Source organism: Tremella mesenterica (genome assembly GCF_000271645.1).
Source record: "Tremella mesenterica DSM 1558 unplaced genomic scaffold TREMEscaffold_1, whole genome shotgun sequence".
NCBI classification, from domain to species: Eukaryota; Fungi; Basidiomycota; class Tremellomycetes; order Tremellales; family Tremellaceae; genus Tremella; species Tremella mesenterica.
Genome location: NW_006711225.1, coordinates 1,277,709 through 1,297,210, shown reverse-complemented (window position 1 = coordinate 1,297,210; position 19,502 = coordinate 1,277,709). Strand labels below are relative to the sequence as shown.

The window sequence follows — 19,502 nt, the reverse complement described above, 5'->3', positions numbered from 1 at the left end:
CAAGGAGACATGGAATACATCATGGATACCTGCCATCGTCCTGGTAACTCCAATTTACAAGCATGAGAACCTACCTGCCGTACTACTTGTACGGCCCACTTTGTTTAACATCTAACTTCTTCATTGGTCTCTTCGTCTTAATATTCTCTAACGACAGCATCACTAGGTCTCCTTCCGCGAAGTTCGGCGTAGTCCGGTGTTTCCTATTGTATCCTTCGGCGTACTTCTCATTAGCTTTCTCAATTCCTTCGATACAATCTTTGTGTATTTCAGTCAAGTCTTTTACCACCACCGTAGCAGCGGGCACTTCGACTTCGCTGGCCTTGATTTCTTCAGCCCATCGAGGGTGGTACCCATAGTTCGCATAAAATGGTGTCTTATTTATCGCAGAATGATGGGTGTTGTTGTAGGCGAAGCTAGCTCGAGCAAGCAGCTTCGACCAATCGTTCTGCTGATAAGAAGTGAAGATTCGAAGGTAGAGCTCTAAGGATTGGTTGGTTCGTTCAGTCTGTCCATCAGTCTGCGGATGATATGCAGTAGAGAGATGTAGTCTTATCCCGAGACTATCGGTCAAGTTCTTCCAAAATTTCGAGGTAAACTTCGATCCCCTGTCAGACACTATGTTCTCTGGTAGCCCATGCTGAGCTACCACATAGTCCATTATCAACTCGGATAGGCCAGCTGCGGTTAACTTCGTCGTAGTCGGGATAAAATTGGCCCATTTGGTCAACCGGTCCACCACTACTAAGATGGAATTGTATCCATGGGAATTCGGGAGCTCTTCAATGAAGTCCATCGAAATGCTGGACCATGGCTTCGTAGCCACTTCCAGTGGTTTAAGCTCTCCATGGGGTCTCTGCCTGTTAGTCTTTGCTCTCTGACACACCGCACATCCAGCGATGTAATCTTCAACATCCTTCCTTACTCCAACCCAAACGTAGTCCCGTAGGACTAGCTCGAGAGTCTTCGCTGAGCCTGGGTGACCCGCTAGGACCGAGTCATGCCGCGTCTTCATTATCTTTAGTCGAGCATCGGCGTAGTTCGGCACATAAGTTCGACCATCGAACGTGAGGAACCCTCTTGAGTTCCACCCCCCACGAAGTATTAAGGGAGACCGCGAGGTACGGCGTAGTTCGGTGACCGACTCTGGTTCCTGCACATCATCATGACATGTCGGATGAGAGCACTTAGCACAGGTTACCCCCAATAATTCTTCTCTAACCTCCTCCACCTCTTCGTCTTCCTGTATTCCAACTATCAAATCTATAGGGTCAATGAGGTCGTTCTCTCGTACTTCCTTTGTTCCTTGTAAAGCCCGAAGCAGGTGTTGTAACCCAGAGCTAGTATCATCAAGTTCGTCGAACTTCGGCAGACCTTGGATAAGGTTGCTCTCTTGCACCATAGTACTTCCTTTCCCTGAGTGGTAGTCTGCTCTTCTCGACAGTCCGTCCGGCAGTGTAGCTTGTTTTCCTGGTCGATACACCATTTTAAACCTGAAGTTAGAGAGCTCTTCGACCCACCTACCCTGCCTGGGGCTAAGTTGTTTAGGTTCCATCCAGTAAGTTAAATTTAAGTGATCTGTGAGAACTGTAGTCTCTACCTGTAGTAGTAAGTGTCTCCTTCTCCTGAAAGCTTCAACGATAGCGAGTAATTCCTTTTCGCCTACCGTGTAGTTTAACTGCGCCGCCTGGAACGCTCCGGACTCGATAGCCACCGGGTGTTCTTGCCCCAACTCGTTCACCTGCGAAATTATGAATCCCCAGCCGAAGAACGACGCATCTGTTTGTAGTAGCGTCTTCAACGAAGGGTCAAAGTGAGCCAATACTGGCGCCCTACACATCCTATCCTTCAATTCTTTAAAGGCTCTTTCCTGCTCTACTCCCCAAACAAACGGCACATCTTTCCTGGTGAGGTCATTGATCGGTTTAGCAATCTTGGAGAAGTTGGGGACAAAACGCCGATAATAACTGACAACTCCCATAAATCCCCTACTCTCTCGCAAGTTCTTAGGACGGGGAAAAGATACGACAGCATCGATGTAATCCGGGTTACTGGAAATTCCCCTCTGTGAAACCACGAACCCCAGGAAGACTACCGAATCTCTCTCAAACTCGCACTTACTGGCTTTAACGAACAAATTCGACCTCCGAAGCACTTCAAACACCTTCGCCGTAGTTCCCCTCAGTTCTTCCAATGTTTGACCGTAGATGAGTATATCATCTATGTAGACTACTACTCCCTTTCCCAGCAGCTCTCGAAAACTTTCATTCAAGAAGTGCTGAAACACAGCGGGAGCATTCCGTAGGCCATCTCGGACAACAAGAGACTCGAACATACCGTACTGCGTCCTGAACGCTGTCAGGTGTTCATGACCTTCCTTTACTCGTAGGAGTTGATAAGCCCCAATTAGGTCTAACTTGCTGAAGTACCTCGCTCTTCCCAGCTCTTCGGTTATCTGGCCGATCAGAGGCAGAGGATAGGCGTCGGGTATCGTTGCCTCGTTTAACTTTCGGTAGTCAATGACCATTCGCCATTGACCTTTTGCTTTCTTCGGTACCAAGAACATCGGTGATCCATAGGGCGAATTACTGGGTCGAATTCTTCCGGCCGAAATTTCGCGATCTAGGATGTCTCTCAGCGCACTTCTCTGATCTTCTCCAAGCAAGTAGAGTGGAGCAACCTTCAGGTTCGCCCCCTCCTTAAGATCAAACTCCAGATCATAGCCCCTCGAGGGAGGTAATTCTTCACCTCCCTTCCTTGGGTTAAAAACATCAATGAACGAGTGGTATTGTTCAGGAACCACCTGATACAATTCCTCCTGTTCCTCCGGACTCAGTTCATCCTGGTCATCTTTGTCTCGGAGATCTATCGCGTCCGTCGGAGTCGGCAGCCCTATGGCCGCTAACTTCGCCGCACTTGGTGAGGCTGGGATGGGGAATTTCACCGAGTTGTCTCTTCCATCAAGGACAACCCCTTCCTTCCTCATCCAATCCCACCCTATCACAACATCTGCGTCGCAGAGCGTTGTTACATCGAGACGAACAGATCGCACTTCGGCGTCCTTCGTCAAACTAAATCCGACTTCGACAAACTCGGTGATAGGTCCCGCGACACTCACCGAGCCGTCGAACATGTGAACGGGTACGCTCACCTGATATTGTCTCCTTTCTGCGCCTATCTTCGTCGCCGCTCTAGGACTTATATATGAACAAGTAGCCCCGGTGTCCCAGAGCGTAGTTAGCTTCATTCCATTAATGAAAATGTCCGATTTAGGTTGATCTCTGGAAACGGAAGGGATGAGGAGATGATTATCGACATTGCATGAACAAGGGGTACTGAGTGGTGTATTTTTGTATTCACAATCCTCTGGCTCCATCAGCTGTGTTTCTTTTATGGGTTTGGGAATGGTGGCCGAGAGAATATGGCGGACCCGCCGAGCCTCGCCTACTGCGACAGGTCCTCTTCTTTTCCCTGGTCCTCTTCCAAATCTACTTCTCCTCCAACCGCATTCAAGTTCCTCCTCTGTCCGAGAGGTACTGCGTTCCCTCCCGATCCTCCACCACGTTCTCCGAACTTCTCCCCCCATGGAGGCAACAGTCCAACCTTAACCTTAGCCTCCCTTACAGGGCATTCCTTCAGCCAATGTCCTGCTTCACCACACTCGGTACACTTCCCCTCCTTCCTCCTTGTCTCCCTCAGATCGGAGCTCGGCCTAGGCCATCTTCGGCGAACTTCGTCGATGTTTGGCGGTGTACTCTTTACCACCGTCGACATCATAGCCGCCTGGGCACCACCCTGCGCCGAAGGTTGCCCCTTTTCCCATTTCTTCTCTTCTTTCTTCTCCGTCCTCTGACTTTCCACCACTGTCGTTGTCCTTATCCCTCCTTCCCTTTTCCTCTCTGCCTCCTTCTCCACTTGTCTCCTCCACAAGCGGTTGTCCAAGGGAATCACAAACTCCAATAGCTCTTTTACAGTCCCAAACGATCTACCGTGTCTTGCGATTTCATCTAGAAGGTGCGATTTTAGTCCTTTCTTGGCTCGGTCAACTAGGTTTCCATCATCAGACCACTTGAGAATCGCAACATGTCGCTGAAAGGCGGAGAAGTAGTCCGAAGCAGACCCGGTTTGCTTGAGGTCGTTAAGTTGTCGGGCCGCAGTTCCTTCTTCGTCTGGATCACCAAAGTTAGTCTTGAGGTACTTAACGAACTGATCGTGTGTCGTGAGGTACTCAGGAAGAGGTCTTTTGGATAGATCGGGCTGCACTGCAAGAAGAGGTGTTTCGCGTAGATGAGAGATCATGAAAAAGACTTTCTTAGTGTCGTCGGGGAAAAGATGAGAGTTCAATTCGAAGTGTACGTCGCACTCAGACAGAAAGGCGGTTAACTTGTTCCGATCTCCTCTCCATAGGTCTGGGTTAGGTAGCTTTATCCCTTTCCGTTGTTCGCCCACTACGCTTGGGGTCGCCGAAGTTTGCCGTCCCATGGCTCACCTCACCCCTTCTGATATCCCTTCTGCAATCCCGCCCACTGTATCCCTTTCCCTTCTCTGTTCCCATTCCTCCCTACGTCTTCTCTCCTCCATCATGTCTTTGTTCATATTCGCCACCATCTGCATCAAGGCCAACACCACCCCTTGTGTTCCTTCTTCTCCCAAGTTCGCCGTACTTCCAGTGTTTTCTCTTGGGCGTGGGGTTTGGTCTGATCCCAGTGGGGATCCCACAGGTGGGAGAGCATTAGACGGAGGAGAAGGAGGGTTAGAAAGCACCGGTGGAACGAACTCATCTCCTTGAATTGACCCCCCCACACTATCCTCAACTCCAAGGTCCTGCCCCATTGCTCTGCTAAGCTCCTCCAATGCTCTCCTCTCGTTCTCCTCCATCCTGTCTCCATCCCTACTCATGCCTCGTGTAATTCTTCTTTCTGGTTCCATATTATCTTCGTACTTCTCCGAGGTTCGCACGGGTCGTCGGTAGGAGCGATCCTTGATACTGTCACGGCCGTCGAACAACTACTTCTTAATAGACCGACGGTCGACGAACCTCGGCTAACTTCACGCTCTGAGTCGATGTCTCACCCAACCAGGAGGGCGCAGACGTCGAAAGGGGTGTAACTACGGCGTACTTCGGCGTAGTTACTCTAACTAGGGTTTTGATCTACTGATGGCGATGTATCTTGATTTATAGCTATCTCTATCTGTCTTTTACTACTGACAACAATCAAGGATCGCTGAAGAACTTCAGCGATCTTCTCAGCTAATATTATCTACTCCTCCTAGACGTTCATCCAACCCTCTCGCGCTTTGACGTACTTCAACGCACTTCGTCCAACTTCCCCGAGCCCTCGGCCATCCTCTTCCTCCTTCGACTAACTCCGCCTAACATCGCCGCACTTCTGCTCCCATTGTCCCTACTTAGCCTAACCCCGCCTAACATCGCCGCACTTCTGCTCCCATTGTCCCTACTTAGCCTAACTCCGTCTAACTTCGCCGTACTTTGTCCCTACTTAGCCTAACTCCGTCTAACTTCGCCGTACTTGGTGTCAGAAGTCCTGAGTTACGTGTAGAGTAAAGAGGTTAAGGCGTGATGGGGTTTTGATGGCCAAAGGAGGGTCATTGTTGGTGGAGTAATCGAGGTGTCACGACGTAGTTCGTGACAGCAGCAGTGGTGGATGGATAGGTAAAGGTAAAGAGAAACTAGGTTTGAGGAAACATGACTCACTATGGTCGGTACGATTTGGCAGAGCGATGTCTGCCGCGATGATCGTGATATCGACACCGAAGGCGACTTCACCACTTGAATCTGAGCATCAGCGACTCGGACATATAGGTGTAGATAAACTAAAGAGTCTAGGTAGACAGGGACTATTGAAGAAGGACTGGGACACTTACAAGAACGATCCCTTTACAACCGATAAATGTCCCGCCTGTATGCAGGCCAAGATAACACGTCTACCGAAGAATAAAGAAGCACCAATGTTAAAAGGAGATGGTGAAGGAGTAGGAATGGATGTCGATATTGCTGGCCCGTTCGGTCCGGCGATAAAAGGTGAACGATATTTCTTCGTTGGTGTAGAAAGGGCGAGTCGAATTGTGTTCGCCGTACCGATAACGACGAAGAACGAATCGTCAGATATCGTTCGACAGTGTATCTCGAAATTAGAGAAACAGCTTGGTGAAAGGGTGAGGGTGATTAGGTCTGATGGGGGAGGTGAATTCGATAGCCTCGATATGAGGGAATTCTACCTATCAGCAGGGATCAACCACTACATCACACCAAGATACACACCAGAATTAAATGGAGTGGCGGAAAGAATGATACGTACCTTGAAGGGGATGGTATCAACGATGTTATTCGACTCAGGACTACCGAACGAATATTGGTCCTATGCTGTCAGATACGCCGCCATTATAATTATGAAAACCTCGATTGGTGTCAGTGGTAAATCAGGCTGGACATCACTCACAGGAAGAGACACGAACTTAGATAGCGTGTGGAGATTTGGTGAACGATGTTTTGTTCAGATACCAAGGGAGATAAGGCTGAAGTCGAACTTCACGATACCTAGGGGTTCATCAGCCATTATACTAGGTCAAGATGAGGGTGTGAGCGGTTGGATCGTTAGAATGGACGGATCGGGACGAATCGAACACTCACGAGACGTTCGTCGCTCGACAGGACGAATGGTGGCTACTAGAGAGTCGCCAGATGTCATCCAAACCCCTCTTGACGCCATCGAAGTGGACCTAGACCCCGTCGTCAACGAAGAAATTTTCCCTGACGACCGCTCAGAAAGTGGCGAACAGGAAAATATCGATAATGAACAAGGAAATGATGTCGATAGAGACAACTCACCTAATACAGGCCCACAACCTACTGAAAGACGACGAGGACAGGGCATTTGGGGAGGAAATTGGATCTATGAGAACGATATCGTCGAAAATGAGAGAAATGATGAGGAAGGAAGAAATGATGGGGATGAGGGGATCCTGACGACACGTCACGGACGAATTATTCGACCCCCCCACCGTTTTGCAGGCCTAACAGACTCGTTCCTAGACTTTGGTCGCGAGCCTAATAAGTTAGTCTCACTCGCCTCTATCGCAGGTATCGAAAGTGATACTTCTCTCATTGATCCTATCTCTCCTGAAGAAGCAGTAAACGGCCCAGATGGTGAGAAGTGGCTGGAATCCATGGAGAAAGAGATATCTAACATCGAATCTAAAGAAACATGGGTGGAAACGGTGTTACCACCGGGCCGTAAAGCCATTGGATGTAAATGGGTATTCAAAGTGAAGACAGATTCAGAAGGAAACTTACTAAAGTATAAATCCAGACTAGTAGCTCAAGGATTCTCACAGGTACCAGGTGTCGACTACGAAGAGACATTCGCACCTGTCGGTAGATCGGGGTCGTTACGAATACTCTTGACTATAGCGGCCACCGAAGATCTCGAAATTCGTCAGGCCGATGTCGAAGGGGCGTATTTAAACGGTAAACTCGATGTAGAAATTTACATGAAGTATCCCAAGGGGATAAAGCCGAAGCCTGGATGTAATACCTTGAAGTTAGTTAAGTCTCTTTACGGTTTAAAGCAATCTGGCAGGACATGGTGGATAGAACTCGGCGAAGGATTATCTCACCTAGGTTTTTCAAGAATCGAATCAGATTGGGGTCTTTACTACAGACCAGAAGAGAAAATCGAAGGAAAGGGAGCAGCAATACTGCTAGCCTATGTCGATGATCTGGTATTAGCCACGAAGTCGAAGGAAGAAGCGAAGGAAATTTTCGATGGGCTAGGTAAAAGGTGGATAATAACCGACCTGGGGGAGATAAGTACTATCTTAGGTATGAAGGTAACAAGGAACAGAGAAGAAAAGACAATATGGTTAAACCAACCAGCATATATCGATAAGATAGTTCAGAAGTTTCCAGAAAACGACTTACATCGAGACCGAAAAACGCCATTACCCCTTACTGCGAAAAATCCATCGATGTCGGAGGCGGAGAGTGAAATTCGACCATTTCAAGAATTAATAGGATGTCTACAGTGGTTAGCCACATGTACTCGACCCGACATATCATATGCCGCCTCATACCTTGCTAGGTACCTCACTAAACCGACGAAGAAAGTATGGGAAGAAGGGATAATGGTAATTACCTACCTTCGGTCCACTCGTTTACATGGTATTCGTCTCGGTGGCGAGGCTAGTGATCTAGCAGGATGGGTTGATGCCGATTGGGCAGGTTGTAAAGACACACGACGATCAACTACAGGTTGGATATTCATGATGAACAACTCACCGATAACCTGGAGTTCAAAAAGACAAGCTACAGTATCGTCGTCGACAGTCGAAGCAGAATACATCGCGATGGCTGAAGCAGCGAAGGAAGCTCAGTGGTTGAGAGGATTATTGAGGGAGATAGGCTACGATCAACTAAATCCTACTACATTAAACTGCGATAACCAAGGATCGATATCACTAGCGAGGAAACCTGGTACTCACCAGAGGACAAAGCATATTGATATTGAACTAGAATACGTTAGCACTGTCTCTCAGAGGGCAGACGTACTCACGAAGGCTTTAGGTGGACCAGTACATTCGGTGAATATGTCAGCGATACGGGTAGAACCACCGAAGAAGAAAAACATTGGTTCAGTATACGTGACATTAGATGATGATGAAATCATCGATTACGATTATTCAGATTTCGAGGATCTAGGAGATCTATCAGGTGGTACAGAGAACGAAGTGGTACCAGAGAACGAAGTGGTACCACAGACAGAGTCGGTACCAGAGAGAGAAGTGTGGGTGGAAGGAACTTCAGAGAAACCCACCGAAGGTACCACCGAAGGAAAAGTTCTCGTGAGCCAAAATGTAAAATTTTCAGGTGTACCTAAGAATGTGAGTAATTCTAAGATAGGTCAGAAGCCACCGGTAGAACCTAGAGTCATTAGAGAGTTAAGAGAGAAAAATAAGGAAAAGAAAGAAAAGATAAAAGATAGAAAAGATGGGAGGATACATGACACTAATTGTCATCGATCTGGTATCCCAACAAATTCTCCACATGCTGACAGGCCCTTTCGAGATCGTAAAGAATGTCGAAGAAAGGTGCAGATGCACCTTGACCAGCGTTCGAGAGAGAGACAAGCAACCTTCGGAGGAAACGGATCTGTCGACAGGTCGCCTCCAAGGTACGGACCGAGATATCCGACAGTTCAGCTGGTCAGAGATAATTTTCATGATAAAGTGACTAATGAGCGTACCATGAGCCTCACCAGGCCTCAGGAGAGGAACCAAGGGATCGATACCATCGGGAAGTGGCGAAGACATAATGAAATTGTTAATGAAAATAAAAGTTTCTCGGTGGGTAGCGGTTCTACGAAATATCGTCAGCCAGGACCACGAAGGAAATTCATCGATTCTCGGGAGTCTACTAGCAAACCTGAAGTTTTAAGAAGTAGACAGGATAGAGGGAAGCTCAGACAGTCAGAAACGAGTGATAAAAGTGGAGAAAGACGAAAGGTGGACATACCGATAATTGGAGATAAAAGTGATGAAGTAAAAGGAATGATAGAGAAGAGTCAGTCGTCAGTAGTGAGTGGTAACCACGTGTCAGAGCGGAGCCCCGCAGGGGGCCCCACCGAAATTCATTTCACGATTTCACCTACCACTACTACCACACACATAACACTCAATATCTCATCGTTATTACCTTCTACATCATCACAAACCTCGCCGTCGCCATCGATAAATCGTCCGGGACTACTGCAAAGTCGTGCATTGTCCCGTGGGGGAGTGTTAGCCGATAGAATCGGGCCAGGACGGCCGAACCGCCGTTAGAATTACCCCTTCCGTCGAATATTTCTCCGTTCAACTTATCCTCTGAACTCTATTCGATCGTCTCTGGTTTTATGCGCGTGAGTGGAATGTGATAAGTATAGAGACATGTAGAATTGATGCATGCCCTTTTTCCCCTCTGTATTATCATCTAATATTAGCAAACAGTCCATGGCCCCAAGTATCATGGTATATTTACAGTAAGAACATGCATTGACATGATAATTCATTCTGACAAATGATCCAATACAATACAAAACGTCGGTACCTACATGACATCGACTTCTGCAGGTTTCACGCACCTTCCCACCCCACTACCTCTGCGTACCAGGTCCTTGAGGTCTCTGTCTCCTCAAAAAACTACTAGGCATCGGTAAACTCATCCTTCTACTCTGTACCGTCCTCCTTATACTCGAAGCGACTTCTCTTTCTTCTCCATTACCCACAGGTAAACCCATCGGTAATCCCCTGGGATAACCTCCATTGGCCGAGACGAGTGACGTAGTGCTCGATCCTGCGTTTTGAGGAAGAGGAGAGAATACGACACTTTCCGTGATTGAAGCTGTTTCTTCTCTTTCTCGAGAGGGTGATCTGCTATTTGATGCTACTCTTGGACCGGGGGGAAGAGGGATTTCTTGAGATGGACGAGTAGATTCTTCAACTACTGTGGTTTGGGTATGATACGGAATTCGAGTGGAAGAATTGCTGTCGGTCTGTGAAGATATAGGAGGTTGATGGAGGGAGAAATTTGATCGGAGAGGAGATGGAGCAGGACGGTCAATCATAACTTCTACAAATGTCAGTGAACGTGATGATAGAGGATGAGGACTTACGCATTCTGATTGTATTGACTATAGCTTGTAACCTGCCAATTTCTTCTAGTACACGGAGGGTTTCCGTCATGGTACGACTTATCATCAACCCCAATCCATTTCGGGATTGTTCACGGAGAGAGACCGGGGGGGAGAGGGGTGACACTTACACTTCATTCCTCCTTTCCATAGTATCCATACCAGCAGCTAGATGTCCGACAACACTTCGAAGTGCTTCCGTGATATCAGGCACATTCCTGAGTTCCGACAGACGGTTGAAGGCGAAATCAGCATAAGATTGATGAGATCCGAAACTAGGGGTGAACAATTCTCGTGAGCCGCGTGATGCTCGTAGATCGGCAGCGGCACGAGGTGTGATGTTGGAGTTGCCAACATTGGCGAGATCATTGATGCTGGTGACTCGATGTGGTATTACTCGTCGGGGAACGGGGACGGCGAGGTTGACGATACCTGTAGCAGCGTCGCTTTCGCTTGCAGAAGAAAGTGATGAAGTGGAGGATGAACGGGAAGTATCTGTGCTTTCAGGAGCAACGGCCGCAGGCCTGTCTCGAGCCTCCGGGACGAGTTCTGACGGAGGGTTGGAGAGTTCCGCAGCTAGCCTGTCGCGTCTGTCGGCCCAATCTCGAGGACTGTAGATCCCAGCTCTGGGGATGGATGCACCTAAGCCATTTCTGTTCCTAGCCTCCCGTTCACGCAAAACAGCAATCTCGCGTCTTAGAGCACCGACATCTTCGTCCATTGACCGAAACTTGTTTTCGAGGAACGTCATACGAGCGTCGTGAGCTAAGAAGAATTCGGAGAGACGTTCGTAAGGACATGTTTCGAGATGCTCAGCAAGTGTAGAGCGGGTGAGGACGGAGGCACATCCTCTGGCGTTGTGGGTGCAGGGAACAGGAGCGAGGGGACAAATCCAAGCGTGTAGGTGAGGGTTTGGGCCGACTGATGGTCAGTCGAGTTGAAAGCACAGCCAAACTGTGTGAGTTTCGTGACTGCATTCCAGCTTGACCTTGTCAACTGTAGCTGACGTATCTCAAACGTAGCGACGTGTCTGGAGAAAGAGAGTGATGTTTTTGAGTGTGAAAAGGACTCACGAGACTCTTGACACAACTCGCACACCTTTTCAGAGACATCGACATGCTCCGAATGTGCCTGCCGATTAGCAAGTTTTCTCGAATAGTAATCCTCAACGTACATTGCGACTTTTGAAAGTCAATAACACCCCGCACCGCTTACATTCCATTTGTCTCTGAAAACATTCGTAAGCTCTATGATGGGATAATCTGTGTCTAGCCATCTGCTTGTCAGCTTTGTCAACTCGGTTCAGAGATCATAAGCTCGGCATCGCCTATCTCCTTAGGTGTCACAAAGCGTCACGACAAATAGTTATTACATACCCAGCCGTAGACGATATCCGCGAGAAGAGAAGAATAGAGAGACTCACCGATAGTCCACAATCATCACCTTGACAAGTGACCAAAGTTTTCTGACAAGTTTTGACATGAGCCAATAATAATCCCCGTTGCATGACTTTTCCACAATCGTCTGCCGCACATCGAACCTTGAGTTCGTCCAGCATCTATACGTCAGCTTTTGTTGGTCCTTCGACAGCTTGACATGAACTTTTTCCCGAAACTCTACATCAAATGTGAAGAAAAATCAGGGAATAGGGGAGAGTCATCAAGAGTTCGGTGAGAGCCATGATTAGATGCGAGAAGAAAGAAAGGAGAAAGAAACACTGCTCACCAGCTTGACAAGCTGTTCCGTATCTCTTAAACTGGCCGTGGTCAAAGCACTCCTATCTATTGGACATTGAGGTTTCTCGGCCAAAGCACGAGTAATACAATCCCTACAGAAAGTATGCTTACAAGATGCCGTGGTAACGGGGTCGACTAAGGCTGATTGACATATTGCACACATCTTAGTAATATCAGCAAAAATCTCTTTTGTATATTCTTCCATACTCCAAATCCTCTCGTTTTGACACCTGTCTTACAAATCTCGTTGACAACTCTGACGTTTGAATTTGGAATCACAAGCGTCCATGATATGTGATGAGTCTTCTTCAAGATGAAGTCCTTTGATAGTAGAGAGCCAAAAGATTAACGCGATAGATATTGAAGAGGAAGGTGCAGAGGGTAAGGAAAAGGCGTATAATCGGTGGTTCAAAGAAAGATGGAAAAGTGAATGTCATATGGGTTTGGTAACGATCAGGAAAGAGGAAGGGTTGGGGAGGAAGTGATATACTGACAAGATTAGGATCAAGAGTTTCTATATAATCATATACCACCTCTGGTTGATATTTGTAATTTTGTCCATGTACATGTGTATGGGTATGTCCATGTCCGTGGTGGTGAACATGAGTAAGGTTCGATTCTGTCATTTCGTATATTGTAGTTTTCGACGCTGTCGAAAATTCAATATCACTTATCCGACGTTTGAGTGAAGAGGATGAAATGAGTGAAGAGTGAGATAGACAATAGATGTATGCTCGGCGCTTAGGGAAGAGGGGAAAAGGTAAAGGTGGAAGGAACGGACAGAGGGACAGACGTGGAAAGGAAGGAAGGAAAAGCGGAATGTCTTCCTTCGAGGGCTGATCGGTTTCTCTCCTTGATCTCTCGCTTTGATGTGCTGATGGTGTTGATGTGTTGATGTTGCTGGATAGCTACTCTGCTTGCTGTTGGCTGCTGGGATTTACTGTCTTTGGACGAAAGTGAGGAAGAAGTATGCGAAGGAATTTGTAGGTACTCGGCGGTTATATAAGTTGTGTTGTAAAACTATGTCGTGCTGGTGTGACTGTCAAACTGCCACTTTGGGAAATACAACCACAATCTGAAACTTGAAACGGCGAATATCAAATATGAAACTTGATCATGAGAGAATAAATTCGCTCAACTGCTGTGTATCTTGTGTATCAATCAGATCGAATTTCTTATAACAACTTTCAATCAAGAGCATATGCATACGAATTGGTATAACATCTAAACATTCCCACAAACGGGTAAACAAATCATCATATTCCAACCACATTTACGTCATCCATCTTCCACCTTGTTTCCTTCCATGCATGACCTGTCGAATCCTGTCGCTATCCCTGTAAAGGTTCCGTAGCTTGGGTATAATCAGGAGGTAACATTTCCCCTTCTTCATCCAACATTACAGGTCCTGCGTCTGTTTCTCTCCCAAACACCGTCATCCGAGCTCTTCTTTGTTCCCCATTAGAATGATGTGACCAAGATGAATCATTTTCGTTCGTGGGAGAATTCGGCTCGTTCGAAGTTTCCGATGAACTAACGGGTGAGATAAGTCTTGGTCTTTGGGTCGTAAAACTGATACTTGTCGACGCTTTGATTTCTGCTATTAATCTAGGTAAAGGGTTTGTGCGGCTTATATGGGTGGAAGTTTGAACTGGAGATAAAGTCGTTTGAGAGGGACAAGTCATCGTCGTGGGTGAATATGATGGATACGTCATAGATTGAGAGGTCGTAGAAGAAACATGTGACGTCGAAGGGTATGAGATATTCGGTGGCGCGCGAGAGTTGGTAGTCGGACGATGAGTGATAGCCAAAGTATCACTGAACGGATCTGGACCTGACGGATTCATCGCCATCGAGGGAGAGGTGATCCTGTCCGATGGAAAGTGTGAAGAATCTGTCGACCCTGGTGGTGGTCCTACACGAGACAAATACGGTGCAATCGTATTGGCTCCGGCTAAAGATGACTGTGAGAATTGATGTTCCGCCAACTGATACGGCTGCTGCGCCATGGAAGAAGTTGTGGTTGAGTCTGGAACGAGGGTATCAAAGTCATGTCTGGGAGGTTGATCTCCTCGTCCGTCGTTCTGTTCCGTTCCCGATTCCACCAGATCGATGGGACCTCGGGTTTTAGAGCGCTTTCTAAGACGAAGTAGGTACCAAACCAAGACAGCAATCAATGTCAGTCCAACGACTGTTCCTGCTGCTCCGCCCACAACGATCGCAAGTGGGGATGTGGAGTGATGAGATGTTTCGGCGAGGGATGAAGTGGATTCTGAAGGGATGGATGAGGAGATGGTCGAAGTGAGGATTGACGAAGGGTAAAAGGAGTCCATTTGAAGGGTTGTAGAGTTGACGACTGCATAATCGACATCGAAATCTTTCGTAGATCCATTACCATGGTTGGTCATGATTATGGTATGTATCCCTTGGTCCAATCCGTTGACAGTGTACACTAGAGTAAAATCAGATATTACATTTCTTTCAATGTCAGAAGAACTCACGAGGTATTTTAGTGAGTAATTCGAACCAATTACCATTGTACATCTCTTCTGTTCCTCCGTCCAAACTAAAGTTGTCAGTTCGGGGAGCGGGACTAACAGAAGCTTACCTGACGGAATATCGCCCGTGATCATGATTCAATCCTCCAAATATCTGACATGAAGTCCCATTGAAACTACTAATCAATCATGTGACGAATGAAGGTAAAAATTACCTACGTGAAAGACATAGTGCTACCCGCAATGTTGGTGAGATGGTTTGTGTGGTCAAAATAGTCGTGGGGAAAGTTTGTCAACGATCTCCAGTCTGTGTCTGACCAAAGAAAATGGGCATCTTGGTCATCGTATATGGATGTGAAAGTGGGGTCATCACTGGATATCAGCTGATAATCTTCCGTGAAATTCCAAAATCTAGCCATGGGTTACAAAAGGAATAGTAGAACAAACCTGCCAGTGTCAATGACAATGTAGTCGAGGTCGAACCACAATGTGTCGTTGGACAAGCTGGCATCGCTAGGGAGGTTCGTGAGTATCTGTAGGATCAGCAAGTGCAAAGAGTAAAATTGTGGGAACGTCCATATCTCCTCTGAGCTACTAAAACTAAATAGACGAGCTCACCAAAGTATGTTCAACCGAAGTGTTCAGACCATCCGCATAATACACAGTAGTTTGTGATACCCTCTCATCCGTCTCTCCCGAAATAACCTCCGAGGTATTCCCATCCAATTGTACAGAGTAATTCCCATGATTCTGACCAAAAGATCCATAAACACTTATAGAGCTCCCATTGAAGGTTATAGATGCTGTGGCGTTCTGTAAATGAGTCAATTGTCAAATCATCATATGACGAACCTACCTCGGTATATGTAGCATGAAAAGTTTGATCAAAATAGTTGATATAGTTTACATCTGGGAAAGCACCTTCGTATCAGTATACATATCACTACCATTCCCACCATACGGTGGACAAACTACCATACGAGATGAGGAGATGATAAGAGGATACAGGACAAGGAGAGATGTAAAGGAGAAAGTGGAAAGGGAGGATAATAGTTGAGAAAAGACTTACCAGTCTTATGATTCGTCACCCATGTTCCTGGTGTATTAGGAGCGTATGAAATCTGAGGAGAAGCGTCGTCAATCTATTAATATCAATTCTATCCCTATTTGTATTCTCCTTTTCTTAAGGTCCTTTCGACCATTTAAGAGCATCAAGAATAGAAGGTGAACAGATATCAAGGATGGAAGAGAGAAATGGTTGAAGAATCTGAACATACAGTGATGAGCATTGTCTATATGATCCACTTTGATCGAAGTGGCTTCAGTTCACTACTTTCAAAATCTACTCGAAAATGATGGAATTGGTACTCTACCGTATCGCTACCTTGTGCTTGTGACGCGATATCGGATCAAGTATTGACCCTGTAGTATTATAGTATTACCAAGAGACTCGGGTCAAGGGTCAATCCTATTCCTAAGTTCCTAGGCTGTGATATGAGTCTGTAGTATCGAACCCAACCTCTTCTCACTGAATATAAGATATTCGATCGAACCAGATACGTCTCAGTGGCGAGATAGAAGCGAAAACATGAGAAAGGAAAAAAAGTCGATCAGTATACTAAAGTTTATAAGGACAGAAAGGAAAGATAGATGCAAGAAATCATACAAGCTTACAATCTCGATATAAAAGTTACATACAAAGGTTATCTTCTCTCGAGGTTTTGAAGACGATTAATACATTCATATTCCCCATTGGAACTGGTGAAGAGGTCTTTGATCAGAGATCTCTTCCCTGGCGGGGAATCGGGTAACAAGGATTTGGAATTTTGAGATGGTACGATGAGAAGCAGTAAGCTTTGCATCGAGGGTTTCCCGCTTTCTTCTGGGTTCCTTTTCATACTTGGGAATCTATCGTGGTTCGAATGGGTGAAAGTTGAGTACGAGAGGCAAGTAGGGAGTATTGAGTTGGAACTGATATTTGAATACATAATCTTTCACTCTGTGTGGTGGTTGTATGGAGTGAATTTCTCTGTTCCTTGTGATCTTCGAGCATTCTGGGGCCCCGGTGAAAAGTTCGTGCCTACTACGTGCTACATGCTACACTACGAGTACAGTGTAACTTCGCATGCGATACAGACATCCTTGCAATCGACCATTTCCAAAGCATGAAAATACCGCAATATCATATGCCATCATCCACGGCTGGAAAGGACGTACACATTACCCAAAAGAGTATGACCCAAGGGTGTGACATTACTTCATTTGATATCATTGACGTGGCCTTTCAAAACGGGTAACTTTACACCTGACCATTTATGCATGTCACGCCCGACTCTGTATGTTGTAAGGTATGATCGGAAAAGCGAAAGATACAGTACTCTACTCGTACTCCACTCGTACCCCGACTTAACGTCTAATCTTCGGTTTCTTATCACCAGCTTGAACAGATCCCTTATTTCCAACTGATAAAACCATATGTGCTTCTCCTGTCTTTTGTTGTCGTCTGGCAAAAGCATCTGTCATACCTAATGGAGTATCCGAAGCTGACATTTTTACTTGATTTTGTTCTTCGTTTATTTTCTTCAAACGTTTTTGTGTTTTCATCCGACCTGATGTTTTACCACTGTTTTGGTCAGTCATCGTTCACCTATCATGACTCAAGTACGCTTCCTCTTCCTCCTCTCCTCCCATTGAGAGTACCGGAAGGTAGTTGACACCAAATAACAAATGTAAATTGCCAAAGGCGTAATAGATCAGGACTCTCTGGGGGATACAAAGATGATGCGACATGGAAGATGGAGAAAAGTCGAAAAGTGAGGATTATCAGGTGGAAAGGGAGTAAAAAAAAACCTGTACTCACTGGAATTTATGTGATAAACTCTTCCAAGCTTCCTTAGGAGTCATCTGTCTTCCAAACTCATCATGATAAACAAGATTGATATCAGGTTTATAACTTTTATACAATTCTAAAGTTTCTCTAGCTTCTTGTTGTTCTCTAACCCTATTCTCCCACTCTCTTTGAGCTTGATCTTTATTACCTCCTCTAGCTTGTACCTTTGCCAGCTCTCTTTCAGCCATACGTCGACGATAATCTGCCAACCAAAGATCTTTTTGTTTTTGTACCTTTTCCCTCTCTTGATCTTCCGCAGTGAGAGATTTTATAGTTCCTTGTTGTTTCAAAACATTGAGAACACCAGCGAGACCTTGTCCTAAAGGTTTAACTTCTTCTTCCTCTTGTTCCACTTTGATTTCGTTCATTTCTTGCATTTGACGATCGATTTTCAAACGATATTCTTCAACGGATAAACCTTCTCTTGCTGCCATCTCCGCCAGTGCCTCATCTTCATCTTCAGATTCCATATCTTCATCTTGGCCCATATCCTGAGGACGTTCGACTTTGAGTACCACCGTTTCCTGGGGCTGAGAAGGCGGAGTGGTTGCTCGTTCACGTTTGACGATAGAGGCTAGGGATTCTGCATTGACGTTCCGAACAAATTCAGACGTATCGTCAAATGTTATACGACCGTCTTCGTCGCCGTTGATAGGTTGTATTTCTTCGTCATCAAGGGTTCGTGAAGCGACTGAAAAGTCAGCTGGATCAACCTCTGAGTCCCCTGGTAGCTTACTTTGAGCGGCGATATCTTCCGGTTTTCTTCTTGGCTTCTTCTTCGCCTGCTCTCGACGAGCGCGCGAGAGGGCGGCTTGGAGATCATCATCATCGACCAAATTTTGAGGAACATCATCCACCACTCTTCTCGATAATGTTGGTTGACCATCCACTTCCATCCCGTCTGCATCTTCTTCGTCCTCTGCTCGTCGAGCGGATCTTTTGACCTTCTTCTTCTGTTCCATCAGTCAACGTTCACTGAAGCGAGGTGAAAAATTACCTTTGGCTTTTTAAAGCTTGACTCGCCTTCTTTGACATAATCCGACCCTTCGAAATCCTCTACAAACATTAGCTTATCCTGGCAACGCCACCCTGACTCACTGGTAAAGTCCAAATTCAACTTCAACTTCACATCTGGTGCTCTACCAACCACTTCGACGTCCATGACTTCCTCTTTCGCTTCTTGCAGAGGTACACCGAGTCTGAACCCCTGACTATCAGTTTATCCTCCCTGTCGATATCACACAAACTCACCTCCGTTCGTAAAGCTCCTGACTCAAAATCTTCATCGTATTTACCTAAGATATCCGCTTTACGACCTATCCTCCCTTCATCGAATTCTTCATCATCCAGACCCGTGTATGCCGCTTGGGCTTTTCGCTTTCTTTCTTTGGCGGCTTTAAGCTTGGCTTCATCCATCAGATTTACATTTTGTAATTCGTCTTCTTCTCCAGCCAGCACCCGGGAGTCTTTGAGAGTGAGAATGATATCTTGTCCTTCTTCGAATTCGTCCGCAGCGTGGCTGACCTTAAGGCCTGCTAGGTCGCCTGGGAAGTCAGCATTTCATGTTATACCATCACCACCACCACCACCACCACCACCACCACCACCACCACGATCTTCCTGCACCATTGCCTTTCCGAGCACGGGAAATCAAGTCAGGGGTGTCGAAAGGTAAGGAAAGTGCGGTCTA

General features: G+C 46.4%; 4 protein-coding genes across 4 annotated transcripts in view; all 4 read right to left on the bottom strand.

The window, feature by feature from the left end:
- Positions 1–3,444: 3,444 nt before the first annotated feature.
- On the bottom strand, positions 3,445–4,929 carry TREMEDRAFT_58398 (uncharacterized protein; the record flags this gene model as incomplete). The annotated part of the gene is made up of 2 exons (XM_007001192.1): positions 3,445–3,849; positions 4,528–4,929. 2 exons carry the CDS (start codon positions 4,927–4,929, stop codon positions 3,445–3,447), a joined length of 807 nt encoding a protein of 268 aa, XP_007001254.1.
- Positions 4,930–10,151: 5,222 nt separating this feature from the next.
- TREMEDRAFT_72696 (uncharacterized protein) lies at positions 10,152–13,373 on the bottom strand (the record flags this gene model as incomplete). Its single annotated transcript, XM_007002064.1, has 8 exons — positions 12,919–13,373; positions 12,414–12,587; positions 12,112–12,246; positions 11,904–11,964; positions 11,762–11,869; positions 10,820–11,609; positions 10,671–10,747; positions 10,152–10,627 (listed from the first exon to the last, which is right to left on the bottom strand). Exons 1-8 carry the CDS (start codon positions 13,048–13,050, stop codon positions 10,152–10,154), a joined length of 1,953 nt encoding a protein of 650 aa, XP_007002126.1. The 5' UTR covers positions 13,051–13,373.
- A 382-nt stretch (positions 13,374–13,755) lies between these two features.
- TREMEDRAFT_58395 (uncharacterized protein) lies at positions 13,756–16,211 on the bottom strand (the record flags this gene model as incomplete). Its single annotated transcript, XM_007001191.1, has 9 exons — positions 13,756–14,876; positions 14,926–14,990; positions 15,033–15,098; positions 15,142–15,294; positions 15,370–15,455; positions 15,541–15,735; positions 15,779–15,843; positions 15,992–16,064; positions 16,200–16,211. The coding sequence occupies 9 exons, from the start codon at positions 16,209–16,211 to the stop codon at positions 13,756–13,758; spliced, it is 1,836 nt and encodes a 611-aa protein (XP_007001253.1).
- Positions 16,212–17,328: 1,117 nt separating this feature from the next.
- The window catches only part of TREMEDRAFT_24325 (uncharacterized protein), a gene marked incomplete at both ends in the record, with an annotated part of 3,744 nt that continues 1,570 nt past the window's right edge, over positions 17,329–19,502 (bottom strand). The window contains 6 exons of the mRNA XM_007000424.1: positions 17,329–17,545; positions 17,783–18,503; positions 18,549–18,765; positions 18,810–18,868; positions 18,911–19,019; positions 19,064–19,356. Of these exons, the coding sequence (XP_007000486.1) occupies positions 17,329–17,545; positions 17,783–18,503; positions 18,549–18,765; positions 18,810–18,868; positions 18,911–19,019; positions 19,064–19,356 (1,616 nt within the window). The remainder of the gene's footprint in view (positions 17,546–17,782; positions 18,504–18,548; positions 18,766–18,809; positions 18,869–18,910; positions 19,020–19,063; positions 19,357–19,502) is intronic.